The sequence below is a fragment of the Amblyomma mixtum genome, chromosome 5, assembly GCF_055824585.1.
Source record: "Amblyomma mixtum isolate Tamu chromosome 5, ASM5582458v1, whole genome shotgun sequence".
Classification (NCBI taxonomy): Eukaryota; Metazoa; Arthropoda; class Arachnida; order Ixodida; family Ixodidae; genus Amblyomma; species Amblyomma mixtum.
Genome location: NC_143016.1, coordinates 142,518,289 through 142,537,593, shown reverse-complemented (window position 1 = coordinate 142,537,593; position 19,305 = coordinate 142,518,289). Strand labels below are relative to the sequence as shown.

The following is a 19,305-nucleotide window of genomic DNA, read 5'->3' as shown; positions in this document are numbered from 1 at the left end:
AGCAGCAACCTAGCCTAGGAAAATTCAAGCCCAAACTAGGGAAGAAGCTGGCGGAGAAAGCGGTGGAAAAGAAAATAATAGACCTACCAAAAGGCGCTATAAAGCTGCTCCTCAGACCGAGCGGCGGCATAACGGCGACGTGGGGGAACGTGGAAGAATTTGAAGTTGCGAACGCGCTAGCGCAAGAAGCAGGGGTGGATCCGAAGGTGCTTATGAAGGAAGACGTGGTCTCGATAAACATGACACAACAAACCATCTTCGTTGCATCAGCAAGCGAGGACAGGGCTGTGAAGTACCAAGACGCCAAGAAACTGACAATCAGAGGGAAGACTGTGAAAGTAAACAACCATGCACCGATGCCGGACGGCGCGGGCAAGGGAGTCATACACGGAATTCCTATGACCATGAGTATGGAGCTAATCAGGGAAACATTGGACTGTGACGCGAACCCGCCGATATTGGGCGTACGGAGACTCGGGGACTCCGGCTCCCTGCTGATTCTCTTCGAGGGAAGCGAGGTGCCTTGGCGGGTGAAGTGTCTGGGATCTTTCAAGAAATGCTGGTTGTACAAGAAGAAGCTAGAAGTGTGCGTGACATGCGGCCTACTGGGACACAGAGCTGATGTATGCCCAGACCCGAAAAAACTGAAGTGCCGAGGCTGCGGCAAGGAGAATCCGGAGCAGGGACACACGTGCATCCCCGTATGCCAGCTGTGCGGGGGAGCCCACATGCTGGGCGACAGCAAGTGTAGGAAGATGTATAGGAAGCCGGTCGTGGCGACGAAAGACGCAACTAGACAAGAAGATGGGAAAGACGGAGCAGCGCAGGCCAAGGACGGGCCCAAGGGAAGGTCCAGATCCGGGACGCCCTCGAGATCCGAGCCCGGGGCGAGACTCACGGACAAGAAGGAGTTCCCAAGCCTGCCGTCCAGGGAGGACCCGAGACTACCCAAGACGGGGCCCGAGGAAACGGTAAGCTTCGCGAGCAAGGTCACCCAGGCTAACCCAGAAACAGTAGCGCTGAGGAAGGAAAATGCAGAGTTGAAGGCGAAGATAGGGAAACAAGAGGCAGAATTAAAGAGGCAAGGAACGGAAATTGCGGAGCTGAGGAAAATGATAGCAGAATTAGTAAACAATAAGCCGAGGTCGGTGGCGCCTCCCACGCAAGCGGCAGCGCGAAAATTGCCGGAGGCGAAACCGGAGATAGAAGAAGCAGACGAGAAAATGGATACGGAGGCGGTTAGACCCTCTTCGATAAAGCGAAAGGCGCCCGAGACCGACCCCCTTGTGACGCTGGAGAGGAAGCTAACGAGTAAATTTGGAAGCAACATTGATAGGCTGGAAACGCAGATGCAGGAAGTGAATGTAAGGTTAAACGCTCTAGGGGACATTAAGGGTTCAATGGACAAGATCCTAGCGGCATTAAACGGCCTCACTGAGAGGATGGCGAATACGGAGAGTGTAGTTTTTTCCAACAATGGACAGGAATCAAAGTAAGAAAGAGAACGCCACCATTTGGCAATGGAATTGCCGAGGGTACCGACGGAAGCGAGCGCTATTACAGCACCACGTGCAACATGTAGAAGACAAACCAATTGCTATAGCGCTGCAGGAAACTGGGGGAAATCAGGTAAAACTGGCCGGATACCAAAGTTTCTATAGCGATAGGGGTGAAAAATGCAGGGTGGCCACGCTGGTGAAAAGGAATATAGCAACCCTAGAGCACGAAGTGAGTACGGGGGACATAGAAGCGGTAATGCTAGAAATGATTACGGGACGCAAGAGAGCAAAAAGCATATTTCTGCTTAACATCTACAGCAACCCGAAGCAGAAGAAAATGAAATTCGGAACGATATTTAGAAAAGCCATCAAACTGGCCGGCCAGAGCCCGTTGGTGATCGTGGGGGACTTTAACGCGGCACACCAGGAATGGGGGTACGCGAGGCAAGATCCGAAGGGCAGACATCTCCTTGAGGAGTCCCAAAATCTCGGACTTACCTTGCATACCGACCCATGTGCGCCCACTAGAGTAGGTAGCAGTGTAAGTAGAGACACCGCGCCGGACCTCACCTTCAGTAAAAATGCAGGCAGGGTAGAATGGGCAAACACCAGAGAAAATCTGGGTAGTGACCACTTCATCGTAGCTACGAAGCTGGGAGAAGGAATCAAGCTACGGAAACTCAAACAGGCGAGAATAGTGGAATGGGACAAATTCCGGGAGATTCGCAGAAGCCACAAAGCTAAGGAAATTGGAGACATAGGAGACTGGACAAAACAGCTGAGGGAAGATGCCAGGCACGCGGAAGCAGTTGCTGAAGGGGAAGATGCACCGGAGATAATGGATAGCAAGCTAATGAGCATGTGGAAGGAGAAGGAAAGGCTCGAGAAGAGACTCAAGTCTCAAAAATGGAACCGAAATTTAAGGCGTTCGTTAGCCAGACACACCAAGGAAATGGAAACGTATGCTATTAAACTAAACGAGCAAAATTGGTACGCCAGGTGCGACGAAATGGAAAGGGGCATGAGCCTAGCAAAGACGTGGAATATATTGCGGCATCTCCTCGACCCGGGAAAATCTAAACAGGCAGCGAGCGCTAACCAAGTGAAAGCGAGACACGCTTTCCAGGGGACGGACAAACAGCTGATGGACAGACTCAGGGACATTTACATAGGGGACGCGACAGAAGTACGACAGGCAGAATATGGAGGAGCGGAAAATGAAGATCTAGACGCGGACATTACGGTAGCGGAGATCAGAGCAGCTATCGCTGAGCTAAAAAATCGCTCGGCCCCTGGCCCGGATAAAATATCCAATGTCATGCTCAGGAATCTAGACAACGACTCGATAGATGCAATTGCGCGGTACATGAACAAAGTATGGACGGAAGGTAAATTGCCAGAGGAATGGAAGCAGGCAGAGGTTGTTCTCATCCCCAAGCCGGGAAAAGAACCAAAATTGGAAAACCTAAGACCGATCTCGCTAACGTCTTGCGTGGGGAAACTCATGGAGCACGTAGTGCAAACGAGGTTAACGAGATACATGGAAGATGGAAACCTATGGCCGCACGAGATGGTGGGCTTTAGACCTAAGCTCAGCACGCAGGATGTAATGCTCAGACTCAAACATGACATTGTAGACAAGAAAGGATTAGATGCCAAGGTGATCCTAAGTCTTGACCTCACGAAGGCCTTCGACAACGTCCGACACGAGGCGGTGCTCAGAGGTCTGGAGGAGGTAAACGTGGGCAAGAGAACATACGACTACATCAAGGACTTTCTCCAAGGGAGGAAGGCGGTGATTAAATTCCACGACGCAGAGTCCCCGGCATAAGGCTGGGCAGCAAAGGTACCCCGCAAGGCGCCGTACTGTCCCCGTTCTTATTCAACATAGCGATGAGAGGTCTCCCGGCCATGCTGAACAAGATCCCTGATCTAAAATTCAGCATGTACGCGGACGACATAAACATGTGGATGAATAACGGAAGCGACGCGGAAATTGAGTGGAGTCTTCAAAGGGCAGCAGACGTAGTGGTGAAGTACGCGGCCGAAAGAGGCCTGGCGTGCTCACCGCAGAAGTCGGAGCTCTTCGTGTACAATAGCAACAGCAGGAACAAGAGAGACGTAGAAATTAAAGTGGTGGTGGGAGGCCTGGAAGTGCCCAGGGTCGAGGAAATGAGGATCCTAGGCATGTTTATCAACAAGAAAGGCAACAACACCAATACCATAAAGAAATTAGCCACATATGCAGACCAAGTGGTAGGCATATTCAGGAGGGTAGCGGTAAAAGGGCGAGGACTAAAAGAAAGGAATCTCCTGAGAATGTCGCAGGCGTACGTAATAAGTCGAATCTGCTACGCGACGCCGTACCTAAACATGAACAAGGCAGAAATAGAGAAGGTAGATAGAATATTGAGGAAATGCGCCAAGCGAGCTCTGGGACTTCCGATATCTACGTCGACGGAGCGGCTTGAAAAAATGGGGGTACACAACAGATGGGTTGAGCTGGCAGAGGGGGTGAGGATATCCCAATTAGAACGGCTCGGCCAGTCTGAAACGGGCAGGACAATACTCGAATGGGTAGGAATCCGGCCAGAAAGTAGCACGCACAAGATGGTAAACATCCCGGCAGGAATCAGGGCCAAGATATGCGTCCCACCTATGCCGCGGAACATGCACCCCGTGTATAACAAGGAAAGGCGAGAACATAGGGCTAAGGCCTACGAGAGGAAGATGAAGGAGCGACCGGCAGACCAGGTGGCGTACGTAGACGCGGCGTGCGGACAGCACGGGGCGGCTGTATCCGCTGTGGTCGACGGGGCAGGAGTACCAACGGTAGCGGCTTCGAGCCGCACGAGAGATGCCAATGCGGCGGAAGAGTTGGCGATAGCGCTCGCTTGCGTCGGTACCAAGGCCACGACGATTTTAAGTGACAGCAAAACTGCAGTAAGAAACTTCGCGAAAGGAAGAATCTCGGAAGAGGCCAAACACGTCCTCGAGGCGAGGCCGATAGAACATAACATAGAGATAATATGGATCCCAGCGCATGAGTCTATTGCAGGAAATGAGGCTGCACACGAGCTTGCCCGAGCTCTCTATCACCGGGCGGCCGCAGAGCAGCCCTCCCGCATAGACATGAAAGATAGCCTAATTTCATACCACGAGATCACGGAACATTATAAGCTGAGCAGGAGGGTCTATCCGCCGCCCGACCGTTCCCTCGCAAAAGAGGAGGCAATTGCGTGGAGAAGATTGCAAGGGGGGAATCATATAAGCCCCTTCTGGGTATACACAACAATCTCCAAAGAGGAGAAAGACCAATATTGTATAACGTGCGGGGAGAGGGGCACTCTCGACCATGTCATATGGGAATGTGCTGGAAGCCCGGGCGCCGAGCAAAATATAGAAGATAGAGAAGCCTGGGAGACCTTGCTGCGGAGCGAGGACCCCACTAAGCAACAACAAGCCATCCGCCTGGCGGCTGAGGCCGTGAAGAGACAATGTGTCTTCACCAGACCTTAGTTTGCGAGGCTCCTAAGTAGGGCTCCCTTAGGCCTGCGTGCCGGGGGGTCCAAAAAGGAGTCTCATTTCGGTGGAAATAAACGTTTTGATGATGATGATGATGACGTTGAGGCATTAAAGGCTTCCGCCTTAAAAGAGCTCCATACATTCTGAAAGCTGCACGTAGAAGACCCTTTTTTTTCGGATGTGTAGTGCTTAGCAGTGCTGGCTTGCGGGGACATTACAGGAAAGCGTACGTGAGAAGTCCTTGAGAGAGAGCGGCGCTAGGTAGCACAGATGTAGTATTGAGGGGATGAAAGAGCCAGGAATCAAGACGTTGTTGAGTAACAATTTCTTTCGTTCGTTGCACTGTTTTAGTTCAGTTCAGGTATTACGAAAGCGGTGGATTGGTAAGAAAAAAATCATTCGCGATGGTTATGGCGCGATTTTACGTTCAAAGATGATCTGTTCCAGCTTTCAGAAAGCGCGCTGGGCGGTTGAAAGTGGTAATCCTATGGCTGAGTACATTTCATTGCACATTGTATTGCTGATGGATGCGGAAAATTGTTTTTGTGGGCACCAAATCGGGAAAGTTGAAGATTATGGCTAGTGGAATGAGGTATACGAGCTTGATTCCTTAAAAAAAAAAAGCACGCCAAGCTTCTTTCCTATTTTTAGCGTGCATCTTTGGTGGAGCTTTGCGGTAGTCTTGTACTATACCCAATTTTGCGCAACGTGTATGGCAAGTAAAGATTACTGCTCAACTGTGGCAATTAAAAACCCGTAATATTGTCACGTTGTAGTGACGGCAGTCCAGTGGTCAGGAAGACACCAGAAAGACTTGGAAACGAAGCTCTTTATTTGGGCTGACTTGCGCCCGCAAAAGGACTGAATCACTCGGTGGCGGCGTAAGCAACAAGCGTGCTCGTCAATCTTCGAACTACGAATGTCCGCCGCTCGCGGCATCGCTCAATTTAAAGGCGGCAAGGAAACTTCCAGATAACAGGACAAGATCATCTACAGTAATCTAGAAAAACCTAGATGCAGCCCTTCATGGCTGCGATCAATCGAGATTAGTCTGGTCGCTTCTCGCGCCACGAACAAAAGTGATAACAACCCTTTCCTGCAGCCTTGAGCGTGAACGAACAAACACTACAATGATACGTGGCATTAGCCCCCTTCCAAAGAAGCATCGTCTCGATGCTTTAAAATGAAAATAAACACGGAGAATGAAACTTCGAGTCCATCAGCGTTCATAATATGGCTTCAGGCGTACGACATGTACGACTTCCGGGCGTGGGCGGCGTCGCTGAGATGCTGTCATGCCGTCGGGGATGACTTCATAGTCGAGGTCACCGATGCGACGGAGAACCCTGTACGGGCCAAAGTAGCGTCGCAGCAACTTTTCGCTAAATCCGCGGCGGCGAACTGGCGTCCATATCCAAACCCGATCACCTGGCTTGTAATGCGTGTCTCGTCGGCGCAGATTGTAGCGTCGGGCGTCGGTGTGCTGCTGGTCTTGAATGCGAAGCCGTGCAAGTCTTCGGGCTTCCTCGGCGCGATGAAGGTAGGCGGCGACGTCGAGGTTGTCTTCGTCGGAAACGTGCGGGAGCATTGCGTCGAGTGTTGTTGTGGGCTTCCTGCCGTATACCAGCTGGAATGGAGTAAACCTGGTTGTCTCCTGGGTGGCAGTATTATAGGCGAAGATCACGTAGGGCAGAATAGAGTCCCACGTCTTGTGTTCGGCGTCGATGAACATGGAGAGCATGTCTGCGATGGTCTTGTTCAGACGCTCTGTGAGTCCGTTGGTTTGCGGATGATAGGCAGTTGTCCTCCGATGACTTGTCTGGCTGTACTTTAAAATGGCTTGCGTCAGTTCCGCTGTAAATGCTGTTCCTCTGTCTGTGATTAGTACTTCGGGTGCGCCGTGTCGGAGGAGAATTTGTTCGACAAAAAATTTTGCAACTTCTGTTGCGGTACCACTAGGCAACGCTTTTGCTTCGGCGTAGCGGGTCATGTAGTCGGTGGCCACGATGATCCACTTGTTACCTGATGATGAAGTAGGAAAGGGGCCGAGTAGGTCCATCCCGATTTGCTGAAAGGGTTTAGTTGGCGGTGGTATGGGGTTCAGGAGTCCGGCTGGTCTAGTCGGAGGCGTTTTGCGTCGTTGACACTCACGGCACGTTTTCACATAATGCGAAACATCGGTAGCTAACCGCGGCCAATAGTACTTCTCCTGAATGCGGTGCAACGTGCGAGCAATCCCGAGATGCCCTGCAGTCGGCTCATCATGGCATGCCTGCATAATTTCTTGCCTGAGATTTTTGGGCACGACAAGAAGATGCACTGTCCTGTTGGGCGCGAAGTTCTTCTTCTGAAGGACATTATTGTGAAGGACGAAGGACGACAGCTGGCGCTTGAACCCTCGGGGAGGCGATGCGGTCTTGCCTTGCAGATAATCAACCAGGCTTTGCAACTCAGGATCCGAGCGCTGCTGCTGCGCGAAACTGCTCGCGCTTACCGGTCCTAAGAAAGCGTCGTCGTCTTCCTCTTCCGGTGCTGCGTCGACGGGGGCTCGCGACAAGCAGTCTGCGTCGGAATGCTTGCGGCCAGATTTGTTGACTACAGTTATGTCGAATTCTTGAAGGCGCAGGCTCCAACGAGCAAGGCGGCCGGAGGGATCTTTCAAATTGGCTAGCCAGCACAGAGCATGGTGATCGCTCACAACCTTGAATGGTCGTCCGTACAGGTAGGGGCGAAATTTCGACGTGGCCCAAATAATGGCGAGACATTCTTTCTCGGTGGTCGAGTAGTTGGCCTCGGCTTTCGACAGTGAACGGCTAGCGTACGCGATAACCTTCTCTTGTCTGCCATTTTTCTGAACGAGGACCGCTCCTAAGCCCACACTGCTTGCATCGGTATGAACTTCGGTTTCGGCGTTTTCATCAAAGTGCCCGAGCACAGGAGGGGACTGTAAGCGGCGCTTCAGTTCGTTGAAAGCTTCCTCTTGCGGCCTTTCCCATTTAAAAGGCACGTCAGCCTTGGTAAGTTGGGTCAAAGGTTCAGCGATGCGCGAAAAGTTCTTGACGAATCGCCGGTAATAAGGGCATACCAAGGAATCTGCGTATAGCCTTCTTGTCATTAGGCTGTGGAAACTCTGCGATCGCAGCCGTCTTCTTGGGGTCTGGGCGAACTCCATCCTTGCTTACGACGTGACCAAGGAACAGCAGCTCCTCGTAAGCGAAGTGGCACTTCTCTCGTTTCAGTGTCAGGCCTGAAGACTTGATCGTTTCCAGCACTATCCGAAGCCTTCTGAGGTGGTCTTCAAAGCTTGAGGAGAAGACAACAACGTCATCTAAGTAGACTAGGCAAATCTGCCATTTCAAGCCTGCGAGCACCGTATCCATTACTCGCTGGAACGTCGCTGGGGCAGAGCAGAGGCCGAATGGCATCACCTTGAACTCGAAGAGTCCGTCTGGCGTGATGAACGCAGTCTTCTCGCGATCTCTTTCGTCGACTTCAATTTGCCAGTAGCCGCTCTTCAGGTCCATCGATGAGAAGTACTTAGCGTTGCACAGCCGGTCCAGTGTATCGTCGATGCGGGGGAGGGGGTAGACATCCTTCTTCGTAATGTTGTTCAGGCGGCGGTAATCGACGCAAAAGCGAAGGGTGCCGTCTTTCTTTTTCACTTGGACGACCGGTGCTGCCCAGGGGCTCCTCGATGGCTGGATGACGTCGTCACGAAGCATTTCCTCAACTTGCTTGCGGATAGCTTGGCGTTCTAACGGCGATACGCGGTAGGGGCTCTGTCGCAGTGGTCGTGCGTGTTCGTCTGTGACAATGTGGTGCTTGGCAAGCCGGGTTCGTCGCACATTCGATGCTGATGAGAAGCAATCGGTGTACCTTTGAAGATGACTGCGTATTTGGTCTTGTCTGCTCCGGGGTAATGCTGGGTTGATGTCGAACGTGGGTTGATGGCCTTGTTCAGATAGTTCTGCAGGTTGGTCGGGTAGGGCAAATACGTCCCTGATGTCTGCCAGCTCGTCGAGGAAAGCGATCGTCGTTCCTTTGTTTAGATGCCGGTATTCTTCGGTGAAGTTGGTTAGCAACACCTGGGCTCGGCCATTTCGGATTTCGGCGACTCCCCTCGCGACGCCCAATCCTCGATCCAGGAGTAACTGGGTGTTCCCCTCGATAACACCTTCGGCATTTTCGATGTCTCCAGTACCTATGCCGACGAGAACACTTGATCGGGGCGGCACGCTCAATGCTTCATCGAGGACGTTTAAGGCAACGTGATGAGTCGCGCTCGTCGCAGCAGGTATGGCTTTTTCCGTGGAAAGCTTGATCGACTTAGATCGAAGGTCGATGATCGCCCGATGTTCGTTCAGGAAGTCCATTCCCAAAATCACGTCTCTCGAGCATTGCTGTAGGATCAGGAAGGTTGTCGCATAGGTTCTCCCATTTACAGTAACTCTCGCGGTGCAGCGTCCTGACGGCGTAATCAGGTTGCCACCTGCGGTGCGGATCAGCGGGCCATCCCAGGTTGTTGTCACCTTCCTGAGTCGGACAGCGAGTGGGCCACTCATGACAGAGTAGTCAGCTCCCGTGTCCACCAAGGCAGTAACCGCGTGACCGTCGACCGTAACTTCAAGGTCACTTGTTCGTGTTCTGGTATTGTACGTTGTCTTCGGTGTCCGATCTCGGCTTCGTCGAGTAGTGAGGCTGCGGTGGGCGTACTGCGACGTTACTTCACTGGGCAGCGGTAAAAGCTTCAAGTCTGGCCGCGTCGTCGTCGGTGTCGTCGTCGTCGGCGTTGTCGTCGTCGGTGTTGTCGTCGTCGGTGTTGTCGTCGTAGTTGAGGCATGGTCTTGAGTACTCGTCGATGGAGGATCTTTGTCATTGCGCTTAGAAGCAACCTCACCTCCAGAGGCTGCTTTATTTAGTTTAACCTTCGTGGGCTGGGGGAGCGTCCACGCACGGCGTAACCTCGGCTAGGAGAAACAAAGCGCGGGGACGATGGCGACGGGGAACGTGATAGGCGGCTCGGCGATGAGTATTCTTCCCGACGTAAAAACTCCTCGATTTCGGCTGGTCGCTGGCCGGGTCGGGGTCGTGGAGCGTCGTAAGAGAACCCTCGGATGCCCAGTCTTCTGTATGGGCAGTGCCGGAGGACGTGACCGGCTTCGCCACAGTGGAAGCATAGTGGGCGGCGCTGGTCGGGAGTTCTCCACTCGTCGCATTTCCTCGGCTGCGCGCGTCGCTCGTAGGACGGGCGGGTTGGGGCGAGTGGGCGGCGGTCCAACGCAGCTGGCTGAGGGCGATAGGGGCTTGGGTCCCGTCGTCGAGGTGCAGGACGGCGCACAGCTGCGGCGTAAGTCATGGCTGGGGGCTGCAGAGGCTGCGTGGGTGTCGGCGTCACACCCAAGGCCTGTTGAACCTCGTCCCGGATGACGTCAGTGAGCGATGAAAGTTGCGGCTGTGTTCCCGTTGGCAGCAACCGTCGGAGCTCCTCTCGCACAACTTCACGTATAACCTCCCGCAGGTTATCATTATTAGCGGTGTCCATGCAGCTTGCTGACAAAAAGCGCTGCTGGCGGTCATACTGGCGGGCTCGGGCGTCGAGAGTTTTCTCCATTGTGGATGCCTCTTCTACAAATTCAGCGACGGTTTTCGGTGGGTTGCGAACGAGGCCGGCAAATAGTTGCTCTTTAATTCCTCGCATAAGCAACTTCACCTTCTCTTCTTCCTTCATGTTCATGTCGGCACGCCGGAAGAGACGCTTCATCTCCTCAGTATACACTGCAACGGTCTCGTTTGGGTGTTGTATGCGAGACTGTAGCAGCTGCTGGGCTCTCTCCTTTCGCACGACGTTTGTGAAGGTCTTCAGAAGCTGTTCCTTGAAGGTTTCCCAGTTGGCAAGGCTGGCTTCCTCATTCTCGAACCAGACTCTTGCTGGTCCCTCCAGGGCGAAGAAGACGTACCTAAATTTCATGGCGTCGTCCCAGTTGTTGAAGACAGCCACACGGTCGAACTGCTCCAGCCATTCCTCGGGGTCGGCGCCAGGCGAAGCGTCGAAGGTTGGTGGCACCCGGGGCTGCTGCAGAATGATTGGAGTGGTCGTCTGGGGCAAGGTCATGATGGACGTTGGTACTTGCTTTCGCTTCCGGGTAGGGTCCGGCAGGGTCCCGAACTCAGGTGCGTCCCCTTGCAGGTGTCGGCTTGCGCGGTGGACTGGACTCAGGTCCTGCGGTAGATGACTCAAAGGGCTGGCGTCTCGACTTGTAGGGGGTGTCCGGAACATGGGAGGCTACCCCGCACCTCCACCAGATGTCACGTTGTAGTGACGGCAGTCCAGTGGTCAGGAAGACACCAGAAAGACTTGGAAACGAAGCTCTTTATTTGGGCTGACTTGCGCCCGCAAAAGGACTGAATCACTCGGTGGCGGCGTAAGCAACAAGCGTGCTCATCAATCTTCGAACTACGAATGTCCGCCGCTCGCGGCATCGCTCAATTTAAAGGCGGCAAGGAAACTTCCAGATAACAGGACAAGATCATCTACAGTAATCTAGAAAAACCTAGATGCAGCCCTTCATGGCTGCGATCAATCGAGATTAGTCTGGTCGCTTCTCGCGCCACGAACAAAAGTGATAACAACCCTTTCCTGCAGCCTTTAGCGTGAACGAACAAACACTACAATTATACGTGGCAATATGATACTCTCTCTCCCATTTACTAAACAAAGGTTCTCGTGAGCTGTGGTGTGAGCCCCAAATGTGGCTTAGGAGATAACGTCTACTCGGTGCCTGTGAAATGCGATGAGAATTCTACCAAGAAGCACTGTGCCTCCGTGCCGGGGCCCTGTCTTTATGACATCATCGAGGACCCGTGCGAGTACCACGATATAGCAAATGAAAATCCTGATGTGAGTACTTTGTTCAATTCACATATACTCAAAATATCGCAAAATCACTCTTGCCTCGCTTTATGAGGTCCGCCTCCTCCAAATGCAGATAACATTGTGCCAACTTTGAGCGCTGTTCTTAGACGAAACTATCTACTTGCGTAAAAATGTCCACCGCCACCAAACTCATCATTGTTGTTCGTGGTATGCGGTATGTTCCACGTCCTCGCAATGATTTTGGATTTCAATCACTAAATTGTGTTCGCCTATTTTATTTGACCCATTTCGCCTACCAAATATTTCGATCATTGGCCCTCGTGCCAACAGGTAAAAACATTATTCTTATAAGAGCGTTTTTCAACGTATGCAAAATTTTCTTTTCTGTTCAGTATATAAAACCGCCTACTTGCTTTGATTTGCTTTGATGTTTTGACTGCTGTTTGTGTTAGTCACAGCTGGCTTGGGAAATGCTTTTTGATTGGTTATCCACGTTTCAGCGGGAGATAAGCTGCATGCATATATTTTTAAAAATGATGAGCAAATTGTGTATTTATTTATTTATTTATTTGAAATACCTTACAGGCCCATTGGGCATTGTGTAAGGGGGGCGAAAAAAAATATAATACAGTACATTAAAACCAGAGGAAACAAAAGGGAACATATGACCATGATAAAAAAGAAATAAATCTATACAGTGCATTAATAACCTAAGGAAACAAAAGAGAAACATACAGTCATGATAAACAATATATCAACAAATTAGTGGAGAAGAAGAAACAACGCGGAAATAACAACAGTAAAAGATAAAAAGAATACGCGACACAAAATAAATCACTACAATAAAGTATAATGTGCTCACCGAACGCGGGAACAAAATAGCGCGATTAAGGCAAACACGGAAACAAGGCAGGCAAACATAAGTAAGAAAACATCCGAATGGCACGAGTGTAGCAGCAAAGGAAAGAACAAAAAAATCTCTGCCTCTCCCGTAAACGAGAGTAGAGTAAGCATGAAATGTTTACGGGCCTAATGTCATCTCGGTGGACACCCGAACCGCACCGTACAGGAAGGGAGGAACGCCACCACCCGTTCAGCGCGATGCCTTGCCATTTGACCGCAAGGTTTTTTGAGGAAAGGAAATGGCGCAGTAATTCTCTGCCATCTCGGTGGACACCCGAACCGCACCGTAAAGGAAGGGAGGAACGCCACCACCCGTTCGGCGCGATGCCTTGCCCTTTGAACGCAGCGCTTCTCCCCCGGGCCCCTGTGCGCCTGCGCGGCTTTGCTTCGATGCGCGAAGCCCCTAAGAGATCACGTATGACAACGAAGTGTAACGTGGCATTTATGTGCTTTTTGCACGCGTTATTAGAAATCGGAAATTATAATTCCGTGCATTATCAAACCCACAGCTCCACTGATATCTTGATAAACATTGAGAAGGCACTGGCAGCAGTTATTTTTTGTCTCGTTTGGAGATCAACCGGCGCTTGCATGCCGGTCGCGTAGGAGGGTTTAGAGAGTCTCGTTAAATCTCGTTAAGTCTCGTACGGTGCCCGGATGTTCTCGTTTCAGAGCCCGGATGACTGGAATTCAGTGCCCGGATGACTGGATTTCAGTACCCAGATGACTGGATTTCAGTGCCCGGATGACTGGATTTCAGTGCCCGGATGACTGGATTTCAGTGCCCGGATGACTGGATTTCAGTGCCCGGATGAGTGGATTTCAGTGCCCGGATGATGGCTCTCGGTCTCGGCGTGACGTCACCACACTGCCGACAACGGGGGCTAAAAGCATTTCATGCTTAAAAAAAATAATAGACTTGAACGTAGGTGTGCTAAATGACGGTTTCAGTGAAATATGTGATGAGTTGAGAATGGAAAGATTCTAGATTAGACGCGGAAGCGATGTTGTCTGGCAGATCATTCCATAATCTGATGGCTCGTGATAGTGCAGATGAATTGAAAGCCAATGTGTCACCATATATTCTTGCAAAACTAAACTGATTATATAATCTTTTCGACGTGCGGGATGAGACATCGAGTTGAAATGAAGTAGTTCTATTGAAGTGCGCATATTTGTGAAATAGTGTTAGGAGAGCGATGTCACGGCGCGTGCTTAATGATTGTAGAGAAAGATTTGTTTTAATCTGAGTGACGCTTGAACGGTAGTTATAGTTTCGGGAATTCGAGAAGTGCTTTAAGTAATCTTCACTTGGTTTCACTTAAATCTCATAAAACGAATGTGCTTGCTCCACTACGATGGAATGCGAAATATGTGGCAGACAGGGCTGGGTTTTCGAACTGCACCAAAAAGAACTCACTGCAATGAACTCATCGGGCTAGGTTGATAGCTATTCAGTGCATTAAAACAAGGCCTTTGTCTTCGTCAAGAGAAGTTAAATGGAAGTGCAGGTTGTTACCGTGTGGAAGCTCTGTGCGGGAGGTTCCTGTTGTGGACCTTGAAATGAGGAAAAAGGTATGCGTAGTGCTTTCCAAATCATCGTAGCGAGTGTAGGTCAACGAGTAATGTGAATTTATGCAAGATGCACATAGTCCTGCGCGATAAACGGTGTTTAAGTCGCTCTTCCCGCTCTCATTTTACACAAAAGCGGGAATAGCCTTTCTGTGCAGCTGAGCCAAAGCGTTGCCTTGTTGTGTAGGCCGATTAAAACGTGTAGGAAATTACCGGAATAAGCGATACCTTTGCTGAGATTTTGTCATTACGAAACGGAGCATGTATGGACTGTGTTACTATGCACAGAGCAACCCCGTGTTTGAGAATAATTGCGGGCAACGCTGTAGTCAGCGGGCGGTATTGCTGCTGGGTAATCAGCGACGGTGCGCGGTTTGATTTCTTTCGGTTATATTGCCGTTCCAGAAGTGCTTTTAATATAGAGCTGTCTATACTGTTTAGTTTCAATGGCTGCATTATGAGCAAATATAGCGCACCTGGCAGCATGTCGGACTCAAACAGAACCTTTGTGCCATTCGGAGAAACTGCCAGCTGATATAGCGTCTGCTTGGGGTACACACATTTATCGGCCCGTTTTGAAGATATATCTGCTTCTAAATGAGGTTGCATACGTTTCATGCTCTTATTAAAAGCATTCGCCAGCGGTGAACGACCGAATGCCTTTACAGGTGCTCTGTGAAACGAAAGAGTTATTTTGGAATGGTTTGTTAATACCGGGTGTTTTGCCCAAGTTCTGCAATTTTTTAAAATGCGTGTTTTGAGGTTGAAGACCCTATTTTTGAGCGTAGCATTTTAAGCGGCGTAGCGTATCAGAACTCAGCTAAGACAGGCTAATTAGCATGTTGGTTAAACCCGTTGTGCAGAAGCGGGACAAATGTGTCCCATTTGCTTCAAGTGGCGGCAATTCTCGTCAGTAAACTGCTTTACAGTACTTCTTGAAGCGATTTTAAGTTTTAATACAAGTTGCCTAATACGTCCAAAAGACTGGGGAAACAATATATGCCACATTTGAAATCGTTCTATGAACTCATTGGCAGAACGTTTTATACAAATAACTAGTCAAAACGGCTTGAAAGGGATGTAGTTCAATTACTAGAGTCATTCCGAGCTCAGCTTTACCATTTTTCTGTATGTGAAACACGCAGACTCCTCGCAATTTCTGAAGAGTTAACTTATATTTCGTAGTTAAAGTTCTAACAGCAAGCTTTTGAAAACCTCCCGGCAAAGCAACCCCTCATGCCCACGTAACTCGTAGAAATAGCCAGAACTTCTGCATTTAAGTCAGACATCTGTTAGGAGTAATATAAGCCCAAGGGAAGATGTTTACAAAGAAGAAAGATTGCTATGTTTTATAATTTTTATTGTCTATCACTGGTTCAACAATGAGAATGCGTCCCCATTTTATAGCATCTGCTTTTAGGTGATTTCTGATGACAAATTTCACGGCAGCAATTCCAAATGTAAGGGTATTAAGTCTATGAAATCACTTGAAGGCCTTAAAAATATCATCATTGCGCTTATACTTGTATTTCCTTGATGAAGTACTTAAAATGCTGCCTGTCATCACAGCTGTAGTATGCACTATGTCTTCTTCATGGTTTTTAGTCCTCTCGGAAATATTGAAGCTAGAATAATTAATGAACATCGTTCCCGGCGCAAAAAAAAGACGTCTATGCAGTGAGCCACAACACGCTGGCGGAGACACGCAGCTCCCGCCGCGATCCTACTGCTGACTCTCGCCTCCTTGTGGAGTTAGTTGCTGTGGGTTGGATATACACATATATTACATTGAGGCATAAAACATGAAAAAGAAAAGGCAAGCATGTATACACCAAATGCTGCCTTTTAATTTCGCCCCTATTGACAGGTGGTAAAGCGCCTGCAGGATCGTCTTGAAGCTTTGAAGAAGGGCGCCGCCAAGCCCACCAACCTCAAACAAGACCCAGAGTCCTTCCCGTCACGTCATGGAGGCTCGTGGGTCACTTGCAAGGACGATGTTCCGCTATGAGCAGAGCGCAATAAACATAAGCTCTTCAATCGAAGGGGATCAGTAAAGGTGCTCCACTTTATTTTGTGTTTGTAGACAAAGGAGCCAGGACTGAAAGCTGCGAAACACCTTGACGACGCCCCGTCCCACTTATTAGAATGGGCAGAGCCAAGGTAAGAATCAAATCAATTGAGAACGTCTACAAGAGTTCTATAGTTAGCGATTTTCTTATTACTTGTGCTTCACAGATTCATGGTACAGCGCAAAGAAAGCAAAACAGGAACACCCTGAAATTCACAGCCATGAAAAGAAGATAGTTGTGTGTGGTACAGCGGTAAACAGACGAAAGCACGAAAGCAAGATACACCAAAGACCTAGCGCTGTGGAGTTAGTGATGTAAAATTTCAAGAAATTTTGAATGGCGTGAACAAAACAGTTTTTTCAGGGTTTTTTTTTCATGAAAAATTAGAAATTTCGCAAAACGTGACAAAAACAGATTTATTTGCGACAGCACAATAATCAATAATAATGCACCGAAGTTCAGTCGAATATGCAGTTATATATATATGCAGAATATGCAGATGTCATATGTGGAGCGAACTTCTTGTTCTATTGCACCGAGAAGATAATGATTTGCACTTCAGGCGAATATGGAGATATAAATATCATATTTGTGGAACGAACTTTTTGTTATATTGCACCGAGAAAAAGAAAATGAAAATTGATCTATAAGTCACTCCATATTGGACTCAGAATCACTGTCGCTGTATGCGGCACTACGCACAGCAGCATGGATTGAAGCTGTGTCCACAGCTATGTTCGACTGCACATACACAAGCTTTCGAATGCGTTCCCCTGAAAGCCTATGGCGAATCCTTGTATGGGCGTTTCCGAAACGTGACCAGTTTCGTTCGCAGCTGGCGAATGATGGTGGTATTTGCAGCAGTCGGCAAGCCAGACGAGTTAGCGGCGGGTTAGTGCAAAGGCCTTGCCACCAGATAGATGGGGCCACGTGCTTCACTGAAGACGCCTGTCCTGGACCAAATTGACGAGGATGTCCTGTACTCTGCTACGTTGGAGATCTAGAAGCTAGGCTTGTATTTGGCTAAAACCGCTTACGTGCACAGCAGCCTATGTTATTTATGCCATGTTTGTAGCGCTGTAGAATTTGCAGCCACTTTGTCGTACTTCAGCCGTGAGTTCAAGTATTAGTGTGTTTTTAAGTCAAGCCTGGATCTTATATGTGACCTGGCCTTCAACCCGCATACTCGCAGCACGAACGTTTTAAAAGCACTACCTGGCACCGGCGATGACGACTACTCTGCAAGCATTCAACGATGCACGCTGTAATGATTTTCAAAGCAGAAACAAAGACCTAAATTAAAAGCAAGCAATCATAAAACATTGAAATTGCATTGTGAAATTTTCGATGTTTCTTTCCAAATTTCCTCGTCTGAAAAAAAAACGAAAAAAAAACAGGTTTTTTTTCCAAAATTGCAGTGTTTTTTTCAGGCCTTCACATCTCTATGTGGAGTCTCTTTCTGTTGTGCTTCCGTCTGTTTCGCGCTGTACCACCCGCAATCAACTTTTACCAACTCCAACAGCTATCCATCCTTCTTCAATAAAATGACGAACAGCTCAAGGCGAGAACCTGCCAAGCACAAAGCACTAATCGATTCATGGCAGTTGATCACAGAAACAGAAGAGCAATTTGGTTATAAGATTCCTGAACTGGGTGCTAACGCCGATAATTTTAGTTGTTTCCTAGTATGAGCATGTGGCCGTGAATGCGGATTCGGATGCCACCACTGCTTCTTCGTGCAGCTTGATGCACCTGTATTCAGTGTCACTAGAAGACTGGCATGATATTATGCCCTTGGAGTCAAAGTGCAAGAAGCTGGCAAGGATGGCCAGCGCGCAATGCACCTGCTTTCAAGCACTGTTGAACAGGTTTATGCGTTACAAATGGCTTCATGCCCCGCCGCGGTGGCTCAGTGGTTACGGCGCTCGGCTGCTGACCCGAACAACGCGGGTTCGATCCCGCCCGCGGCGGCTGAATTTCGATGAAGACGAAATTCTATAGGCCCGTGTACTCTGCGATGCCAGTGCACGTTAAACAACCCCAGGTGGTCGAAATTTCCGGAGCCCTTCACTACGGCGTCCCTCATAGCCTGAGATCCTTCGGGACGTTAAACCCCAATAAACCAATAAACGAATCCAAAACGCTTTTATTGAGAAAGCAATACTACGCCAGGTCTAACCTCCCGTCGCGTGGTCCGTGGAACCTCTCCTCCTCGAAGAGCCGCCGCCGTGCCTATCAGATGGTGTGTTTTCAATTGGTCTAAATGGTTGTGACGTCACTGTGCGCGAATTTCAAACGAGGCATATTGTACTTTGGCTAGTAACCATCCAACCAATTAAACAGATCGCCAAGTGGTGCTCCAAGTAAATGGTTCTGAGCATCATTAATTGCTTAATTAACCAAATAGCCTAATTAGCCTTTGTAGTAAGACCAAATAAATCAATAAATCAGAAGAGGAAAGTGGTCGAGTTGCGGAATCGAACCAGGGTCTCCGGAGTGCGAGACGAGCACGCTAACCACTCCGCCATGCCAGCTCGATATTTTGGAATGAACCAAGGCACGTCTATAACGGTGTCTTCGTTTACTCTCGTCTTCCTCCCTCCCTGTATATGCGAGACGGATACATTTCCTTTCCTCAAAAACCAGTTTACAGACGAGCAAGGCGTAGAGCCCACCGTGCGATGGTGTTCTGTGGACTCCCTGCAGATTTGCAAGACGCTGTCGCGATCCACTCTCAGAGGCGAAGCTTAAAATCTTAACCACACATCATTGACACAAGCAGCAACCCCGCTCTTAAGGCTTTCGTCTCACCGCACATTAGGTCAACAAGGTGCCCCCTGAATTTTTTTTCTTTTACGCTCAA

At 49.5% G+C, this 19,305-nt stretch overlaps 1 protein-coding gene across 1 annotated transcript in view; it reads left to right on the top strand.

The window, feature by feature from the left end:
• Positions 1-16,381, top strand: part of LOC149343942 (arylsulfatase B-like) — a 65,258-nt gene extending 48,877 nt beyond the window's left edge. Inside the window, exons 9-10 of the mRNA XM_089547107.1 lie at positions 11,743-11,922; positions 16,241-16,381. Coding sequence (XP_089403233.1) covers positions 11,743-11,922; positions 16,241-16,381 — 321 coding nt within the window. The remainder of the gene's footprint in view (positions 1-11,742; positions 11,923-16,240) is intronic.
• Positions 16,382-19,305: the final 2,924 nt, after the last annotated feature.